General features: G+C 41.2%; 1 protein-coding gene across 1 annotated transcript in view; it reads left to right on the top strand.

Annotated features, from left to right (window-relative positions):
- Positions 1 to 9,158: 9,158 nt before the first annotated feature.
- The window catches only part of antxr1b (ANTXR cell adhesion molecule 1b), a 33,288-nt gene continuing 21,321 nt past the window's right edge, over positions 9,159 to 21,125 (top strand). The window contains exons 1-2 of the mRNA XM_045690095.2: positions 9,159 to 9,316; positions 9,412 to 9,587. Of these exons, the coding sequence (XP_045546051.2) occupies positions 9,433 to 9,587 (155 nt within the window). The 5' untranslated portion in view covers positions 9,159 to 9,316; positions 9,412 to 9,432. The remainder of the gene's footprint in view (positions 9,317 to 9,411; positions 9,588 to 21,125) is intronic.

Below are 21,125 nucleotides of genomic sequence, written 5' to 3'. Positions count from 1 at the left end.
CACTTCCAGATCTGTCTAGAAACATGTAAATGGAGTGTAAGCTACTGTATGTATGATCATCTACAAGGAGAGTTATAAAGAGTCCCAAGAGACTTGAAATCAACAAGTAACATAGTAGTTAACAGATGTGACTGTACAGTATAGATACCAGCAGTGGTGTAAAGTACTTAAGTAAAAAAAAAAAAACGTTTAAGTATTACTTAAGTCGTTTTTTGGGGTATCTGTACTTTACTATTTATATTTTTGACAACTTTTACTTTGACTGTATACCAGTGGACATCTAAGAGGGTGGCAAAGTCCTGTTCTATTTCAATTACTTGTTAGGTCTCTCACTTATGGGTAGTGTCTCCTTTTAGGGGCAGAGTCAAGGAAGGTCCAATCACAAAACGTCTGTCGTAGACAGACAGGAGCAACGGCCAATAGTGGACCACTCCACTTTCAATATGGGCCCATTGTTCACGCCTATCTTCACTTCTTTTATCTCTCTTACAGATTCGATCAACTTGGACATCTGCTTTCCTGCTAACCTGTTCACAGGTGGATCGTCAAGGACTCCACCAAACGTAAGAAAGCAACTTCTCATTGAGCTCACAATGAAGAAAACTTTTCAGTCTGGAGACCATGGCTAGCTCTTGCCCACTTAGCTACCTACTTTGTGGTGCTTATTCCCACCTAGGTGGAAAAATAACATTTTTGACAGCTACGAAGGACGCACATTCTCTTCCGCTAACAACATGTTTGCTATAGCTAGGCTACTAAAGTGAACACTAGCTAGCGAAAAACATGTTTGCTATAGCTAGGCTACCAAAGTGAACACTAGCTAGCTAACAACATGTTTGCTATAGCTAGGCTACCAAAGGGAACACTAGCTGTCTAACAACAGTCTACTAGCCACACGGTTACAGCATCGAAAAGCACACGCATAGCACGAGTGTCAATACTCGAGCTATGGCAAATTCTGGCCTCAAACGTCGGGTACGATAGGCTGCACGCTCATCGTCCTCCCAGCTTTTGGGTGAACAGACAACTCAACAACCCCTACTTGCCCATACTGAGCACAACTGGGCTGAGGTTATGGACATTCTCCCCCCGTATATGTGGTTTGACAACCTAGCATTAGGGGAAGATGACTTGGTCATAGACGAGAATGAGGACGATATACTGCGTCTCTTCCATAGAGAAGAGGAGGTGGAGGAGGAACTCAAAATTGACGGGCCTGCTCTGTTGGGAGACCAGAATGCTAAGAGGGACAGGTTCGAGGGAAGGAGGCTTCTGTCCCGTACCACCCCGGGAAAACAACGTATCCCAGCCATACCAGCCTGCTTGTTGTAGGCCAAATGCAACTGGGACAAGCCCATATCTGGCAAAGCCCTAGCCAGGGACACCACTGCCATGGTATTGCACGATATGAAGGATCTGGGGTTCTTCCAGCCTCCAGTCGTAGAACGCTCTCTGGACAGCCACCTCAACTCAGAACGCCTTGAACCCAGAACGCCGTGCCTCTGCTCTCTCTGCCCTGACTCTCCCTGAGAAGTTGGAACGGTTTTCTGCCTCCATCCACCACAAAGTGGCATGTCAGGGCGAGCTACTGGAAGAGATGGGCAACCTCCTTGACAAGAGCGAGCCAAACTCACTACTCTGGGAAGAGATCTTTGTAGTCTCAAACCTCAACCTCTGCGCCTCCAGGGGAGCTATCCAAGGCTGTGGGTGCGTCACGAGTGGTGGGTGAGCGAGCTCTGTGGCTGAACCTGTCCAGCCTCACAGAGAAGGAGAAGGCAGACTTCCTAGATGCTCCCATTGAGCCAAAGGAACTGTTTGCCCCCACTGTCGCTACTATGCGGCAGAGTGTGGAACTGCGCAGGGCAGAAGGAGAGGCTTTCGACCCGGATCCTGTCCCGGCACAACTTCCACAATCACAATTGTGGTGGATATTATAAAATAAGGATTTGCTGGAGTCCAAGTCAAACTAAGATTCTTTATTTTCTGAGCTCAGAGAGAATAACAGAGTTGCACAGCGCAATGTAGACACACTGAATTCCGAAGCATTGGATGATAAGCACATATCTTTATAGATTCCTGTTCTTGGGTGGGACTTTTAGTTCTCCTTTTATCCATACAAGGACACAGGAGCAAGCTGGTTTGCAACACAGGATGATACTCCCAAGAACAGGAGATTATAATAGGACAGTTTTACAAGGTTAGTCACATACTCAGTTATATTGACACAGACAATACAAATTTCCCCATTACACGAGCCAGTGTGCCTACTTGGCAGGAAGAGGTCAGTACCAGGGACCCAGCATACCGCTAATCCACAAGTAGATGCTCAAAACAGAAACTGGGGCAGACGGTCCTAAACCACAGCCACTCCAACGATATTAATATATGAGTCAAATGAACAGTGGCCACCTGGCCCCACAGGCAGTCCATGGGTCCTGGGTCCTGACCACGGTTACGAGAGGCTACAGGCATCAGTTCACCAGAAAACTCCCCTCATTCAACAGAGTGGTGGTTTCAATGGCAAATGGCGACTTAGCTCGAATACTAGAGGAGGAAAACTCCTTTCTGTTGAGCAAAAGGGCTTCTACTCTCTTTACTTCCTGATTCCCAAAAGGGTTGTGGGGGGGGGGGGGGATACTGTTTGGTGCCCACACTGAACATAGTATATATGGGTATCAGAATAAATCATATTTCCTTCTTAAATAATACTTCCCATCTGAAGGGTGAGTCATATCATTCCGCCATTGCCTCACCCTGTTCCAACTTCGCCAAAGGCCAAAGTCTCTATCCTAGGGTTAGTAGCTACAGTGGGGGAAAAAAGTATTTAGTCAGCCACCAATTGTGCAAGTTCTCCCACTTAAAAAGATGAGAGAGGCCTGTAATATTCATTATAGGTACACGTCAACAATGACAGACAAAATGAGAAAAAAATATCCAGAAAATCACATTGTAGGATTTTTTATGAATTTATTTGCAAATTATGGTGGAAAATAAGTATTTGGTCACCTACAAACAAGCAAGATTTCTGGCTCTCACAGACCTGTAACTTCTTCTTTAAGAGGCTCCTCTGTCCTCCACTCGTTACCTGTATTAATGGCACCTGTTTGAACTTGTTATCAGTATAAAAGACACCTGTCCACAACCTCAAACAGTCACACTCCAAACTCCACTATGGCCAAGACCAAAGAGCTGTCAAAGGACACCAGAAAAAAATTGTAGACCTGCACCAGGCTGGGAAGACTGAATCTGCAATAGGTAAGCAGCTTGGTTTGAAGAAATCAACTGTGGGAGCAATTATTAGGAAATGGAAGACATACAAGACCACTGATAATCTCCCTCGATCTGGGGCTCCACGCAAGATCTCACCCCGTGGGGTCAAAATGATCACAAGAACGGTGAGCAAAAATCCCAGAACCACACGGGGGGACCTAGTGAATGACCTGCAGAGAGCTGGGACCAAAGTAACAAAGCCTACCATCAGTAACACACTACGCCGCCAGGGACTCAAATCCTGCAGTGCCAGACGTGTCCCCCTGCTTAAGCCAGTACATGTCCAGGCCCGTCTGAAGTTTGCTAGAGAGCATTTGGATGATCCAGAAAAGGATTGGGAGAATGTCATATGGTCAGATGAAACCAAAATAGAACTTTTTGGTAAAAACTCAACTCGTCGTGTTTGGAGGACAAAGAATGCTGAGTTGCATCCAAAGAACACCATACCTACTGTGAAGCATGGGGGTGGAAACATCATGCTTTGGGGCTGTTTTTCTGCAAAGGGACCAGGACGACTGATCCGTGTAAAGGAAAGAATGAATAGGGCCATGTATTGTGAGATTTTGAGTGAAAACCTCCTTCCATCAGCAAGGGCATTGAAGATGAAATGTGGCTGGGTCTTTCAGCATGACAATGATCCCAAACACACCTGAGGAAGGTGATGACTGACGACAGACGCAGTTTACGAAGGCAGAGATACGAACGGACTATGGCCCACACAACGGTGCTTTTAGCCCTAAAGCAATTTCTGCCTTTTCTCTGGAATTGTAGTGTCCTGACCAGAGCAGACAATACAATACAATACAATACAATGGCATACATCAACCGCCGGGGTGGTGCCCGATCTCTGCGCCTGCACAAACTAGCCCACAAACTCCTGTTGTGGAACAGAGCACATCTCTTATCATTACGCACGACCCATGTCCCAGGCGTAATGAATACAGGAGCGGACTTGTTGTCCAGGGGGAATACCCTATACAGGGAGTGGGCACTCCATCCCCAGATAATGGCCCAAATATGGGACAATTAAGGACAGGCCCCTGTAGATCTCTTTGCATTGCGTAAAAACGCACACTGCCCGTTCTTTTCACTAACAGGCAACAATGCGCCACCATGGGTAAACGCGTCGGCACACCAATGGACCAACAGCTTTAAGTGTTCCCCCTCTCAGTTTAATTCTCACCACTCTCTTCAGGATGAGAGAACAACAGGTCCTATTGGACAAGGGGAAAGCCTTCTTTTCTTTTTTTTTTACCTCCGGAGGGCCTGAGGGCTCACTTCACCAGAGGTATGGCTACAACATGGGCATTGTTCAAAGGCATCTCTGTTCAAGAGATCTGAAATGTGGCATGTTGGGGTATTCCCCATACCTTTATGAGGTTCTACCAACTGGACATCACTGTGCCCGGGACTTCTGAGGGTTGATCCTGTCTAGACTAGGCTTCAGTGGGTATATGAGCACTACGGGAGTTGGCTATATCCCCATAAGTGAGAGACCGAACGAGTAATTGAAATATAACTTAAGGTTACTTAACGTAACCCTAGTTCTAAGATATTATGAGTGAGGTCTCTCACTGCGTTAACCTTCGCGCTTTGCGTAAGGAAGACGAACATGTACTTAGAAGGGAAGATAGGAGCAGACTACGGCCCCTTATATGGGAAGTGGGGTGGTCCTCTATTGGCCTTTGCTCCTATCTGTATACGACAGACATTGAGTGATTGGATCATCCGTGACTCTGCCCCTAAAAGGGGTCGGTTCCCAAAAGTGAGAGACCTCACTCAAAATATCATAGAACCAGGGTTACATTAGGTAAGTTATTTTCACACATTCACAAATACAACATGTTCTCCCTACAAAAAAGAGCAATGCTTTAGATGAGTGGATATCTGTTACACTACACAAAGCATATGAAAAGTGATGCTCAAACCTCTCTTAATTAAATCTGTTTTTTGGGCTGCCGGTACACCTTGATTGCCCCAAGGCCATAGCTGCAGTAAATATAACCTTGCTTCTGTTGACCTTGTATTTTTCACAACAGCATATTTTCACTTCTCATCATATAGTAACCTACTTGCATGTATTCCTTATGTATATACAGTTGAAGTCGGAAGTTTACATACACTTAGGTTGGAGTCATTAAAACTCGTTTTCAACCACTCCACAAATTTCTTGTAAACAAACTATAGTTTTGGCAAGTCAGTTAGGACATCTACTTTGTGTATGACACAAGTCATTTTTCCAACAATTGTTTACAGACAGATTATTTCACTTATAATTCACTGTATCACAATTCCAGTGGGTCAGAAGTTTACATACACTAAGTTGACTGTGCCTTTAAACAGCTTGGAAAATTCCAGAAAATGATGTCATGGCTTTAGAAGCTTCTGACAGGCTAATTGACTTCATTTGGAGGTGGAGGTGTACCTGTGGATGAATTTCAAGGCTTACCTTCAAACTCTGTTTGACATCATGGGAAAATCAAAAGAAATCAGCCAAGACCTCAGAAAAACAATTGACATCCACAAGTCTGGTTCATATTTGGGAGCAATTTTCAAATGCCTGAGGGTACCACGTTCATCTGTACAAACAATAGTACGCAAGTATGAACACCATGGGACCACGCAGCCGTCTTACCGCTCAGGAATGAGATGCGTTCTGTCTCCTAGAAATGAACGTACTTTGGTGCGAAAGTGCAAATCAATCCCAGAACAACAGCAAAGGACCTTGTGAAGATGCTGGAGGCAACAGGTACAAAAGTATCAATATCCACAGTAAAACGAGTCCTATATCGACATAACCTGAATGGCCGCTCAGCAAGGAAGAAGCCACTGCTCCAAAACGCCTGCTCCAAAAGGACCTTGTGAAGATGCTGGAGGAAACAGGTACAAAAGTATCTATATCCACAGTAAAACGGGTCCTATATCGACATAACCTGAATGGCCGCTCAGCAAGGAAGAAGCCACTGCTCCAAAACGCCATAAAAAAGCCAGACTACGGTTTGCAACTGCACATGGGGACGAAGATCGTACTTTGTGGAGAAATAGTCTGATGAAACAAAAATAGAACTGATTGGCCACATTGACCATCGTTATGTTTGGAGGAAAAAGGGGGATGCTTGCAAGCCGAAGAACACCATCCCAACCGTGAAGTATGGGCGTGGCAGAATCATGCTGTGGGGGTGCTTTGCTGCATTTGGGACTGGTGCACTTCACAAAATAGATGGCATCATGAGGATGGAAAATTATGTGGATATATTTAAGCAACATCTCAAGACATCAGTCAGGAAGTTAAAGCTTGGTCGCAAATGGGTCTTCCAAATGGACAATGACCCCAAGCATACTTCCAAAGTTGTGGAAAAATGGCTTAAGGACAACAAAGTCAAGGTATTGGACTGGCCATCACAAAGCACTGACCTCAATCATATAGAACATTTGTGGGCAGAACTTAAAAAGCGTGTGCGAGCAAGGAGGGCTACAAACCTGACTTAGTTACATCAGCTCTGTCAGGAGGAATGAGCCAAAATTCACCCAACTTATTCTGGGAAGCTTGTGGAAGGCTACCCAAAACGTTTGACCCAAGTTAAACAATTTAAAGGCAATGCTACCAAATACTAATTGAGTGTATGTAAACTTCTGACCCACTGGGTATGTGATGAAAGAAATAAAAGCTGAAATAAATCATTCTCTCTACTATTATTCTGACATTTCACATTCTTAAAATAAAGTGGTGATCCTAACTGACCTAAAACAGGGAATTTTTACTAGGATTAAATGTCAAGAATTGTGAAAACTGAGTTTAAATGTATTTGGCTAAGGTGTATGTAAACTTCCGACTTCAACTGTATGTTGGATTATATGGTTTTATTTTATGTTGTGTGTTTTTATATGTGTTTGTATGCTGCACTCATTTTTTCGGGGACAATAAAGATATACAGAACTGAAAAAATAGACAATGGTCAGTATGACTCATGATGTGATTTGGAATGCTGGTATTCATCAACCTCTGAGGACACTCATTTATTGGTCACCATGTTAAAACTGCAAAGCATTCTGGTCCCAGATCTGTTTGTGCTCTTGCCAACTACTGTACATTGCTGTCTATGGAAGCTCGTTCCCACCATGCAATACATATAATCTGACTACGAGTTGTGAGATAGTAAATCATTATTATGAGATATGTTTAGGCGATCTGTATCACATGAATTCAATGTGCACTTTGCATCAGACCCTCCTCAACTCATCGTGATCTCCAAAAGTATTGGGACAGTGACACAATTTGTTCTTATTTTGGGTTCTGTAGTCCAGTATTTTGGATTTGAAATTATATAATGACTATGAGGTTAAAGTGCAGATTGTCAGCTTTTCATCCATATCAGGTGAACCGTTTAGAGATTACTGCACTTTATGTACATAGTCTTCCCATTTTATGGGACCAAAAGTATTGGGACAATTTCACTTATATATATGTATAAAAGTAGTAAAAGGTTAAGTATTTGGTCCCATATTGTCACGTCCTGACCATAGTAAGATGTTATTTTCTATGGTAGAGTAGGTTAGGGCGTGACAGGGGGTGTTTTGTGTTTTTCGATGTTTTCTATTTCTATGTTCTTAGGTTCTAGTTTTTGTATTTCTATGTTGGTTTGTTTGGGATGATCTCCAATTAGAGGCAGCTGGTCCTCGTTGTCTCTAATTGGAGATCATACTTAAGTAGGGGTTTTTCTTCCTGGGTTTTGTGGGTGATTATTTTTGAGTAGTGTTTGTTTCTCCTCTGCGTCACGGTTTGTTTTTTTCAGTTTATGTATGTATTGCAAAGTTTCACAGATTAAATAAAATGTGGAACGACACACGCTGCACTTTGGTCCGCTTCTCCTTTTGACAACCATGACACATTTATCGCACACAATGACTACATCAAGTTTGTGACTCTACAATTTTGTTGGATGCATTCGCTCTTTATTTTGGATGTGTTTCAGATTATTTTGTGCCCAATAGAAGTTAGTGCTGTCTTATTCAATAGAAATTAATAGTAAATAATGTATTGTATCATTTTGCAGTCACTTTTATTGTAAATTAGAATATGTTTCTAAACACTTGTATTCATGTGGATGCTATCATGATTACGGATAATCCTAAATGAATCATGCATTAAAGAAATGCTAACCTCCTTTATTGTAATGGAGAGAGGTTAGCATGTCTTGGGGGTATGATGTGCGTCTAACTTTCTCACTGATCATTATTCACGATTCATCAGGATTATCTGTAATCATGGTAGCATCCATATTAATGTAGAAGGGTTTAGAAACATATTCTGTAAATAAACAACATAATTAGCACCTGTAGGTTAGACAATGCATATAATTAAAATAACAATTATGTGTAAAATAAGATTCTGTTCTGATTAATGATTTGTGTCTTTGAGTGTGTAACAAGTTAAACCTGTAATCACTACAACCTATTGGAAAACAATTACTTTTACCAATTTAGCCAGACCTTGATTGATTGTGACAGGTTTAAATTCAACTGCTGCTATTGACTAGTTCTAATGTCTGTGTTGTTTCAAAACATGTGAAGCAACAAATATGAAAGACCTATCTACTAAAACGTTTGCATAATTTAACGTATTGTACATCAGACAGGATTTGTTACAAGTTTTTGCTATTATAAACTTTACATAAAGTTTTTTGAAAAGTGTGCTAATATGAAAAGGAACAAGATGGCAAAAGACTCAAGGGGAATCATGATCACTGTAGTCATATCACACTTTCCACTAAGTGGCGCTATTGCTGATGTAGGGAACAGTCAAAAAAAAAGAATTTCAAGAAAGACAAAAAGAAAAAGTATTGAGGGCCAAAAGTGTATCCCCTCTGCCAGTGTGTGTGTGTGTTTGAGAGAGGGAGTGTGTTTGTCCTGGAACAGCTCTTCCTGATTCAGGCCAAGCAGCTCCACTTCCCGTCTCCCAGCACAGGACTGCTGCTGTGGAGATGGGACGCTGATCCAGACTGGGAATATTTCATGCCTGGAATCTTACATTTTAGAGCATTGTGAGGTACTGGGGAACACAGGAACTACTTGAAACAATCTGAAAGGAGATCATTTGGACTTGTTCTGAATTTTTTTTATGTGTTAATTTTGTCGTTGCAGCCTTCTCCTGAAGCTGGAATAATGTCTCTGTGCAGTTGCAGGCAGGCCATGCTTGCAGCAGAAATCTGCACACTGATGGCCATTCTGGTGGCAGGCACTGCAGGACAAAGCCCTGACAGGAGGGAGGCAGGGTCCTCCTGCTATGGGGGGTTTGACCTTTACTTCGTTTTGGACAAGTGAGTGTGCTCCTCTTGTCTTCTTGCAAGCTCCCAGTCTCACCTTACTGTAGAAGCATCCATAGCGGCTCTGTAAGATTCTGCTTCCATTTAGTCCCAGCAAGTCGCCTACCACGTTGGCCATTTCTCTGCATTCTTATCATTATTACCCAGATAAATACACTGAGCAATTACAATTTTCTTTACAAACTTCTTTAAACAAAGGGTAGTCTAATATTAATGTATTGATAGCCAGATTAGCCATACTGTATCGCTCCAGGGCTAATTGGAAATGTGTTAGTGTGTTAGGAGTGGAGGGGGGGGGACGACTACATCTGAGGAGGTAAATTAAGTTCCTCAGCTTTCCCCACCTGCTCTATCACGAGGCTCCATTCATTTCTACAGGAAAGTGGAAATGGAAAAAACGAAACATATCTTTAAACTTGTTGTGCTCTTACAGGCCTTAGAATAAGTTAGTGCTGTCTTATTCAATAGTCATCCTCTTGTGAGCAGTCACACTATTCAGGATATATGAAAGTTGCTTCGCAAACAAGATGATTTTAGAACGAAATGGCCTCGCGAAACCATTAGTTCATATATTTTTTACAAGTCATTTGGATGCATATGATACTTACAATAAAGAGAACAATAAAAAAGTTAAAGTTAAAGTCAGCTCTTGAAATTGCAAAAGCAACCACATCAGTTAGGAAGTGACAAAACAATGCATTGGTATGTTAGATTTGTTTTACTACTTTACCTTTCATCTCTCAGAGCAATTCAAATCATTCCGATGAATTGTTCTATAGATCACATGCATTATTTCACACACTTTAATCATAATACAGTATGCATGTGTGTGACTGTGTTCATAGAGCATGCAGGACAATAAATGGTAGGCTCCTTCACTTCGCTTTCATAGTGTAATGTGGAGTGAGTGGGGAGAGCTCCTGTCTTTCTCTATACCCCAACCCCCTCTCCATGTCTGTCTGGTCTGCAGAACCCTTTCACCATTAGGCCCAGATGTTCCAAAGCTCCAGAGTTTCTGGCAGCTGTGTCAGGACTGGGACTCATATCACAGCACAGAGGACGGGAAAGTGGGAGGGAAGCAACGAGAGGAAGAGAAAGAGAGTTGGGAGAGAGATGGGTGGAGAGAGAGAAAAAAAGAGAGATCTTTTCATTAATCCTTTCCAATCAATGTATTCAGACTTTCAAGAATCAACATCTTTCAAGTATTTAATTAAACGGATCCAGAAAATATGTGGGACATTCTATAAGTATTCATAACTGCGGTATTGCTATTGTGTCAGTCGGAATCGACCAATCACTCAAAACCTCTGGCACGTCTGTGGGCTTATAGAAAAGGCACGTTGCGATCCATCCATCCATGCATTGCTCTATGTGCTATACTTCTCAAGTCTAAAGTGTTCACATCTCAAAGTTGCAGTGACATTATCCTATTTGACTGGTGTTTTGGAAAATGCTGTGCTCACTTTGTGCTGCACCAGTGAATAATCATCTGAATAATATTTTCCCTTAATGCTGTCCAAACTATTCCCCATTTCAAAAGGTTCCTGCTTTTATGACTGCACTAAAAAACATATTTCTTTAAAAAGGTATTACATTAGTGCACACTTTTTCTCCTTCTCTTGCTCTCTCTTTCTCTCCCACACACACACACACAACTGAACAAGATCCTCTTTCTGCTGGTTCTGCAGGGCAAAGGTCATCTCTTCACTCAGACTGCCTTTGATGTGATTCTGAAAAGATGCCTGATAGAAGTAAATCATAATGAAATGTGTATAACATGCATTCAATGTAAAACCCCAGAGAGGATAAAGGATTATTCCACCACGTCTCTTGTCGAAATGAAAAAGCAAAGGAAGTACACAGTATTCTCAGAGGTGTCAGTAAAAGTGGGGGAAAAACAATATTGATTTGCTCTGTGGTTTTATCCGTAACATTGTCATTACAGAGTTTCTCTGATGGTTTATTTCTCTCTCTATCACCCCGGATATGGTATATAATTGTATATAGTTCTCTTTTTTTATTATTTTGTTTTGATGCATCTGTTTCTGCTCTCTGGCCAACTCCTTATGACATTAAGATGTTCTATCAACGAATATGGCTGAATAAGCGGTAAGCAGGCCCAGGTAGACTTGAAGCTAACATTATCCATGGCAAGTGTATCAACACGCTTACATGCTTGTGACTACTGCATGAGTTGAAAAGGCATTAATCTCGGAACGCAGAATATTGTATGAACTGGCTTCTGGCCTGCTTAGAGGCCCAGAGCAGTCAAAAACTAAATTGTCCTGTGTTTTATATATATTTCCACACTATGAGGTTGGAATAACACAGTGAAAATTATAATAATGCCCTTTTAGTGTAAGAGCTGTTTGACAATACAGCCTTTACTCAAGTAGGATTTTACTGGGTGACTTTCACTTTTACTTGAGTAATTTTCTATTAAGGTATATTTACTTTTACTCAAGTATGACAGTTGGGTACTTTTTCCACCACTGGCCCCAGTTATTGTAAAGGTTTACCCAGCAAACATACATTTTATGTGATTGAACTGGGATATTTGGCTATTTCTGTTTTCATACATCATCTGAGTGATCTAACCAAATATAGTTAGCTAAAAGAAGAATACAATTTGACCCATGCTGACTTTGGCTTTTAGATGAATGTTAACCTAATTTACACAGATGAAGTAAATAGCAAAAAATCCTAGGTCTTTAAATATGTCATAACCAAGAATGCTAATGTTAGCTAGCTTGCTATCTTGTTCACTTGCTGACGTTAGCTTAGCTAATGTTGTGAGCTAACCCAGATCATAGACATTAAAACCAGTAGATACTGATTGCCCTGACGTTATACACGTATTCCTATGGAAAACTCTCAAGTATTTCAATTTGTATTTCAAAAAGTATTTCAATTCGAAGCGTGCCATATTGCTGAATGGGGCTGAATGGCACCAAAACAATCGCTATGGATAATGGTCCGTAATAAAATGTCCGTAACTAGCAGAGGATCATGGTCGATGTAGTCGTTTTCATGTTGCCTGAGAAAGTCTTATTGTCTATGGATCCTCCTCTTAGCCTGCCAGCCCATGATTGGTCTGTGTCAGCACATGGTCCTGCGTGATGACAAATGTAGTAGTCAGAATGGATCACTATGTAATGACATTTCTCGATTTGTAGCAAACTTGTAAAATAAGTTACTGTGGAGATCGAACTTGATCATAATAAACTAATTTTAAAAGGCCAAAATGTCTGTATAAAACATTTTTGTTTGTCCGTTCTAGCCATCGTAATTTACATAGGCTTTCTATGGCAGACCAGGGCTTTTGGCACTGCTAGGTTGCTGTGCAGTAGCCTACCAGCAGAGTTCATGACTTCACTCTCCAGACTGGGGGTACTGGGGGCCTGGCCCGGATACCTTACATGGCTAGCTAGCTAACCACCAACACACATAGTGACAATGACATGCTAGCCACAATAATGGCTATTATCAATGGGTGGTAGTTAGCCATGTTGCTATCTAGATAACTTAGCTGCAAGGATAGCTAGCTAATGTTAGCACGCTAGCAAGCAAGACAACAAGGCTACTAGCTGCAACCTAAAACAAATATGTGTTTTATTTACACTTTCTTATCTTGTGAATGTAGCCTAATGCAAGGATTGCGTCGAGACGGATGGCAAGTGCCTGTCGGGCTCAAAGGCTGCCCCTGAACCCATGTCATGGATGATTTGCATAGCCATACGTTTTCTTGTAATGCATCAGTGTGATACCTTCCCCGCCAGTTCATTGCCAACACTGTAGCCTATTTTATAGCAATTCAGCAAGAAAGAGGATCAATCGATGCTTCCCACCTTGAACAGGCCTAAGCCTATTCATATTTACAAATTGTTTCAAACTATGTCGCTGTTCATTGTCAATATATAGTAGCTATAGGCGTCTCGTTTAATAGCTAGAGAGAGGGGGAAGAGATAGGCAAGTTGCCAGCGGAGATATGTGAATTATAAGAAAGGAACAGTGAAATATCTGATGGAGTTTAGGCTACCCTTAAGTGGTTGCACAGATTTAGATTTAATCACAGCTACAGTTGGCCATAGCTGCAGTAAATATAACCTTGCCTCTGTTGACCTTGTATTTTTCACAACAGCATATTTCTCATCATATAGTAACCTATTTGCATGTATTCCTTATGTATATAAAGTTGAAGTCGGAAGTTTACATACACTTAGGTTGGAGTCATTAAAACTCGTTTTCAACCACTCCACAAATTTCTTGAAAACAAACTATAGTTTTGGCAAGTCAGTTAGGACATCTACTTTGTGCATGACACAAGTAATTTTTCCAACAATTGTTTACAGACAGATTATTTCACTTATAATTCACTGTATCACAATTCCAGTGGGTCAGAAGTTTACATACACTAAGTTGACTGTGCCTTTAAACAGCTTGGAAAATTCCAGAAAATGATGTTATGGCTTTAGAGTTTCTGATAGGCCAATTGACATCATTTGAGTCAATTGGAGGTGTACATCTGGATGTATTTCAAGGCCTACCTTCAAACTCAGTGCCTCTTTGCTTGACATCATGGGAAAATCAAAAGAAATCAGCCAAGACCTCAGAAAAAAGATTGACATCCACAAGTCTATTTCATCCTTGGGAGCAATTTCCAAATGCCTGAGGGTACCACGTTCATCTGTACAAACAATAGTACGCAAGTATAAACACCATGGGACCACACAGCTGTCATACCGCTCAGGAAGGAGACGCATTCTATCTCCTAGAGATGAACGTATTTTGGTGCGAAAAGTGCAAATCAATCCCAGAACAACAGCAAAGGACCTTGTGAAGATGCTGGAGGAAACCGGTAGAAAAGTATCTATATCCACAGTAAAACAAGTCCTATATTGACATAACCTGAAAGGCCGCTCAGCAAGGAAGAAGCCACTGCTCCAAAACTGCCATAAAAAAGCCAGACTACGGTTTGCAACTACACATGGGGACGAAGATTGTACTTTTGGAAAAATGTCCTCTGGTCTGATGAAACAAAAATAGAATTGTTTGGCCATAATGACCATCGTTATGTTTGGAGGAAAAAAAGGGATGCTTGCCAGCCGAAGAACACCATCCCAACTGTGAAGCACGGGGGTGGCAGTATCATGTTGTGGGGGTGCTTTGCTGCAGGAGGGACTGGTGCACTTCACAAAATAGATGGCTTCATGAGAAAGGAAATTATGTGGATATATTTAAGCAACATCTCAAGACATCAGTCAGGAAGTTAAAGCTTAGTCGCAAATGGGTCTTCCAAATGGACAATGACCCCAAGCATACTTCCAAAGTTGTGACAAAATGGCTTAAGGACAACAAAGTCAAGGTATTGGAGTGGCCATCACAAAGCCCTGACCTCAATCCTATAGAATATTTGTGGGCAGAACTGAAAAAGTGTGTGCGAGCAAGGAGGGCTACAAACCTGACTCAGTTACACCAGCTCTGTTAGGAGGAATGGGCCAAAATTCAGCTTGTGGAAGACTACCCGAAACGTTTGATCCAGGTTAAACAATTTAAAGGCAATGCTACCAAATACTAATTGAGTGTATGTAAACTTCTGACCCACTGGGTATGTGATGAAAGAAATAAAAGCTGAAATAAATCATTCTCTCTGTTATTATTCTGACATTTCACATTCTTAAAATAAAGTGGTGATCCTAACTGACCTAAGACAGGGAATTGTTACTAGGATTAAATGTCAGGAATTGTGAAAAACTGAGTTTAAATGTATTTGGCTAACTTCAAATGTATATATTTAATATAGATGATTGTGATAATACATGCATTCTTACATAGTCTACAGGGGATTGATGCATGTTGCATATAATCACCATTGGAGTGCGTAATTGCCATGAGGTTTACATCAAATGCAACGGTGCCCAAAAAACAACACAGCGGAATATAGCCTACGGTTGCCAGCAGAGGACTTCTTTGTAACCTAAAATAAAGAAAATAGAATCAAAATGGAATGAGTAGACCTTGTCGCAGTTGAGAGGCTTATGGTATTATAAAAGCCTGCAGATTACCAATATAGCTCAATGCTATTTTTGAAGATGCAGGTGTCATGCAAAGGTTAGTCAGGCGTTGGTATCAGGACATGTCAGTTAGACGTTCAATGCATAGGAGGTTGGTGGCACCCTAACTGTGGAGAACGGGCTTGTGGTAATGACTGGAGCGGAATCAGTGGAATAGTATCAAATACATCAAACAGATGGTTTCCAGGTGTTTTATTTCATTCCATCCTCCCCTCAGCGGCCTCCTGTGGTTCAATGGTTGGCGACAGTAGCTAAGTTGGCTCATTATTGGCTCTTTTCACCCACGATAGTCTAATTTACTTTCACTAGCCCACTGTAACTATTCGCCTTCAGGTTATGGGTACTCAATCTAGTGGGCCGCTGTAGGGTTATAATGGCCTGCAAAATAGAGGTGTTGCGAATTTGGAGGGCAGCTCGACATGGGACACAAGCTACACAATCATAGCCCCCGGTCTCCAGGATCCCAATATTATTTGTTTTATTGGGTCTGCTCATGTAGCCTACTAGCCTACAGTCATTAAAAGGATATTTGCCATAAAGTTGGAAATACTACTGTTAGTAAATCACCATGAATAAAGTTGTTAATAGTTTCGATTATGCACAGATTTTTGTCCCCCCCTATTCTGAACTTCCCTTTCGTCATATAAGCCTATAGATGTAGGATCTTAATTTGAAATGGTTTTCAACAGCAGGAAAACAATCCTGCAGCGACAGGACATTTTTATTACTATGTGGATTAGAATTCATGTTTTTTTAGGGGTTGATACATCTTTCATTAGAGCAAATCAAGTCTGACATTTTAAAGTGGAAATTACACACTTTAGAAGCCTTTTTAAACCTCATGCAGGAAAATTCTCACCAACAAAAGAGTAATCAAATTAAGATCCTACATCTGTAGCTGTTAGACTCTCTAAGCTACTGTAGGCTATGCAAGGTGTTCGCCTAGGCTATGCAGCAGAACGTTGTAGCGAATTTGAATTGCAGACACAAGGACTCAAATGTATGGAGCGAGATACTGCCAAAAAGTTGAACGTACGTATCGTTAGGATCGTAAGAAACTCCCTATGTAATAGTTAGGATCGTAAGAAAACCCATGCGTGAAACATGAAACGTAAACGTAACATTTCATATGTGAACGTACAAACACCATGCTCCGATTACGGACTAACATTTTAGGCTTGAACAAATCCTGTGTTGCAATTTTGACATACAATAAAACCTTTTGGAGTTTTGGTAGTTTCATCTCACCAACAAACAAAAAAATGTCCCCAAACGGCCTTTCAGGAGAGCGTCGTGAACAATCATAACACAATATAAGAAAATGTAAGTCAGGGAAACCGGAAAGAGGTATCCGGCACGTTTTCAAGTTAAAAGTCTTCATTCTCTATTACTCCTCAGTTAAGTTTACTTCACATTTAAGTAGCTAATGTAATGTATTTGTTTGCCAGTGCAAGTATAGGTAGCAATAACTGTATTGTGCCTACAACAGTGAAGTTTCAGTTCTCTAGGTGTGTCTCTACAGCATTGGCATAATTATCTCTGGGTGACATGGACATCCCCATGCATGCACCTTATCAAAATATGACTAATTCAATATTGCACCATCCCATTCTCTGGGCTCTGTCTGCAATCATAACTAGTAGTACATACCAGGAATAATGAAACATATAATAGATGTTTGGTGAATCTACGAATTAGGTATGACCACTGGATTCTTTGTTTTTTATAGATTCTTTTCATATTTATTTCATCGCTCAAAATCTTGCCAAAGCATATTCTGTAGGAGGGTATAATATGAATTTATATGAATCGGGTCATGAACATATGGACTTTGAAATGAACAAGGGAGAGGATAAACATAGTGTCACGCCCTGATCTGTCTTTGTGCTTGTCTCCACCCCCTCCAGGTGTCGCTCATCATCCCCGGTGTATTTATACTTGTGTTTTCTGTCTCTCTGTGCCAGTTTGTCTGGTTTGCCAAGTCAACCAGATGTTATCTCCTAGCTCCTATTTTTTCCCCCAATCTCTATTTTTTCTAGTCCTCCTGGTTTTGATCCTTGCCTGTCCTGACACCGAACCCACCTTCCTGACCATTCTTCCTGCCCTGACCTCGAGCCTGTCAAACATCTTGTACTGTTTGGACTCAGATCGGGTTACTGAACCCCTGCCTGTCCTGATCTCGAGACTGTCTAATGCCCTGTACTGGTTGGACTCTGACCTGGTTTATGAACTCTCGCCTGTATCCGACCTGCCTTTTGCCTACCACTTGTGTTATAATAAATATCGGAGCTCAACCATCTTTTTATTTATTTATTTATTTCACCTTTATTTAACCAGGTAGGCAAGTTGAGAACAAGTTCTCATTTACAATTGCGACCTGGCCAAGATAAAGCAAGCAGTTTGACACATACAACAACACAGAGTTACACATGGAGTAAAACAAACATACAATCAATAATATAGTAGAAAAATAAGTCTATATACAAAGTGAGCAAATGAGGTGAGATAAGGGAGGTAAAGGCAAAAAAGGCCATGGTGGCAAAGTAAATACAATATAGCAAGTAAAACACTGGAATGGTAGATTTGCAGTGGAAGAAAGTGCAAAGTAGAAATAGAAATAATGGGGTGCAAAGGAGCAAAATAAATAAATACAGTAGGGGAAGAGGTAGTTGTTTGGGCTAAATTATAGATGGACTATGTACAGGTGCGGTAATCTGTGAGCTGCTCTGACAGCTGGTGCTTAAAGCTAGTGAGGGAGATAAGTGTTTCCAGTTTTAGAGATTTTTCTAGTTCGTTCCAGTCATTGGCAGCAGAGAACTGGAAGGAGAGGCGGCCGAAGGGGGAATTGGCTTTGGGGGTGACCAGAGAGATATACCTGCTGGAGCGCGTGCTACAGGTGGGTGCTGCTATGGTGACCAGCGAGCTGAGATAATGGGGAACTTTACCTAGCAGGGTCTTGTAGATGACCTTGAGCCAGTGGGTTTGGCGACGAGTAAGAAGCGAGGGCCAGCCAACGAGAGCGTACAGTTCGCAGTGGTGGGTAGTATATGGATCTGCCTCGTGTCTGCATATGGGTCTTGCCTTGTGCCCTTAAACATAGGCTAAATCTGGCATAAGCTTATTCCCACACTTTACAATAACTCTGTTGCAGTGGTCTTAGGTAGTCGCCGTATAGGCTCCATCACGACACTGTTGCCCAGCGGAAGAGCTTGTGATCTCCATTCAGCAACACAGTACTATGAGCCTTCGGAAAGGCACCCTCAGCCTCAGAAGATGCCCTTCTGGAGGCATGCATCAATAGAGTCATTATACTCTAATATTTGCCTACTAGCCAAATAAAGTGCAGAGCGTGCATCTCGTCATTTCAACATATTTGAACATTTCATTCATCCTTCATTCAGTTCAGTCAGTATGTTAGTCATTTGTCTGAGTTGCAATAGGAACTAAATCAAAGAGAATAGAACAGACTTATCCATTTCTTTACTGAAATCCATGTGCGTATTCAAAAACATCTAAATTCTCAAGTTCTTTAGCCTGTTACTTTAATAATAAATTCTAACCAAGTGAGAGATGCTTCAAACAATCATACTTTAATATCGATTAATTATTGCAGTAATGGAGCTGGTCAACAATCACCCAAAGTTGATTGCTGAGAACCCAACGAGTAGAACTGAGCCACAGCATTTTATAGTTAAGACATATCCTCCTGAATACATTACAAACAACAGATGTGTGGGATGAGTCAAAAGGTTAGGATTTGTTTGTGAGAAAGGAGTATCCCCCAGCCAGATAGCATTTGCTCTGAAGACTGTCCCAATTGTATAGAAATCAGGGTTTGGGCCCTAAGGCAAGGTTCTTCTTATTCGCTATCCATACCAAAGCCATCTCCTCCCTGGTACCTCTGTGCACAAACACCAATTCAATCTAGGTTCTATCAGCAAGCCATCATAAATCAATTGTCAGTCCCAAGCCCCAGAGGCCCAACTCAGTTCCACAGACACAGATGACAGAGTACTCATCAAAGCTATTCAATGCATTAACAGTATTATAACATAATCTTGTAATTTTCCACCATAATATCCAAATAAAACTTGTAAAATTGCAATTTAGGCTATCATTTTGGGTGCTGGTATCTTGCAGAATAATTTAGAACTCTTTGTGTTTTATAACTGTTTTATCACAGGTCTATAAATATAGCCTCTAAATAAATGTTAAACAAAATATTTGAAGAAGCACGCACAGTGGCTGATAGGGAAAACAGATCTGGCAAGAAGAATAGGCTACAGATAGTCTTGACCATTTGGGATCCCTTGGATATTTCGCTCAGAACAGGTTATAGCCAAGATTTAATCAATATCTTGTTTTGTCTCATTTATTGATATGGATACAGCCTCTGTGTGGTGGGGTTGTGCAATACAAATGGCTATAACAAGCCAACATACAGAGTGGAATTTACTAATACAACAGTCAGAATGCCTAATATAAGTCCTACAGTCTGTGCTCCCAAATACTGGAAAAAGTGTGATTCATTAGGTTACATGATCACCACAGTAGCCACACACAGCTATAAAAATAAATAATGCAATTGTATGGCCATTAAATAACACAACAGCATGACATATTTAGACATATTTAGAGAGCGGAATAGGCCAAGCTCAGGCGGTTATTCTAGACAAGGCTCTTCTGTGTCGTTTATCATTCTCACAGAAGTCATTTTCTGAAGGCCCAAGCCTATACTCCGCTATCTACTGGTATCATGTCGTTATTGAATGCAGTTCTAAAACAAGCTCTAGACTTTTATTTTGGAAATGAAACCAGAAGATGCAAAGCAACTCTAACGTCTGGGCTAGAGTTGCTTGATTGACTAGCTAACTTCGACTAGCTTCATTCGGTTCATGTCCTTTGCTGATGCCACATTACTGACAAAGGTTTGTACATCTAAAAAAATATCTGTAACCGAGTAAAGGGAGACGTCAAGTAAGAATTGAACGTGTAAATGTTAATTCACGTCTCCCTTTACTCGGTTACATATATTTTTTTAGATGTACAAACCTTTGTCAGTAATGTGGCATCAGCAAAGGACATGAACCGAATGAAGCTAGTCGAAGTTAGCTAGTTTACAGATCTAATTTCAAGTTTACGTTTCATGTTTCACGCATGGCTTTTCTTACGATCCTAACAATTTAGGTATGTATTTTCTTACAATCCTAATGATACGTACGTTCAACCTTTTGGCAGCTATCTCACTCCATAACCATGTCTCTTTGCAGCAGACCAGGCGCCAGAATGAATCAGGTGGACGGGCCTTTGATTTTCCATATTTCCGTTTATGTGTGCAGGTGCTTGCACTTTCCAATTTGTTTTATATGGCTGTAATAGTAAAGCCCATAGGCAGCTCGTGAGTTTCAAGTTTGGGGAAACTTTATCCAACAATTTAATCCAACCATTTCTACCGATC

This window comes from Salmo salar, chromosome 01 (genome assembly GCF_965601325.2).
Source record: "Salmo salar chromosome 01, fSalSal1, whole genome shotgun sequence".
NCBI lineage: Eukaryota > Metazoa > Chordata > Actinopteri > Salmoniformes > Salmonidae > Salmo > Salmo salar.
Note: the sequence above shows the minus strand (reverse complement) of the source record. Positions and strands in the feature narration are given on the sequence as shown.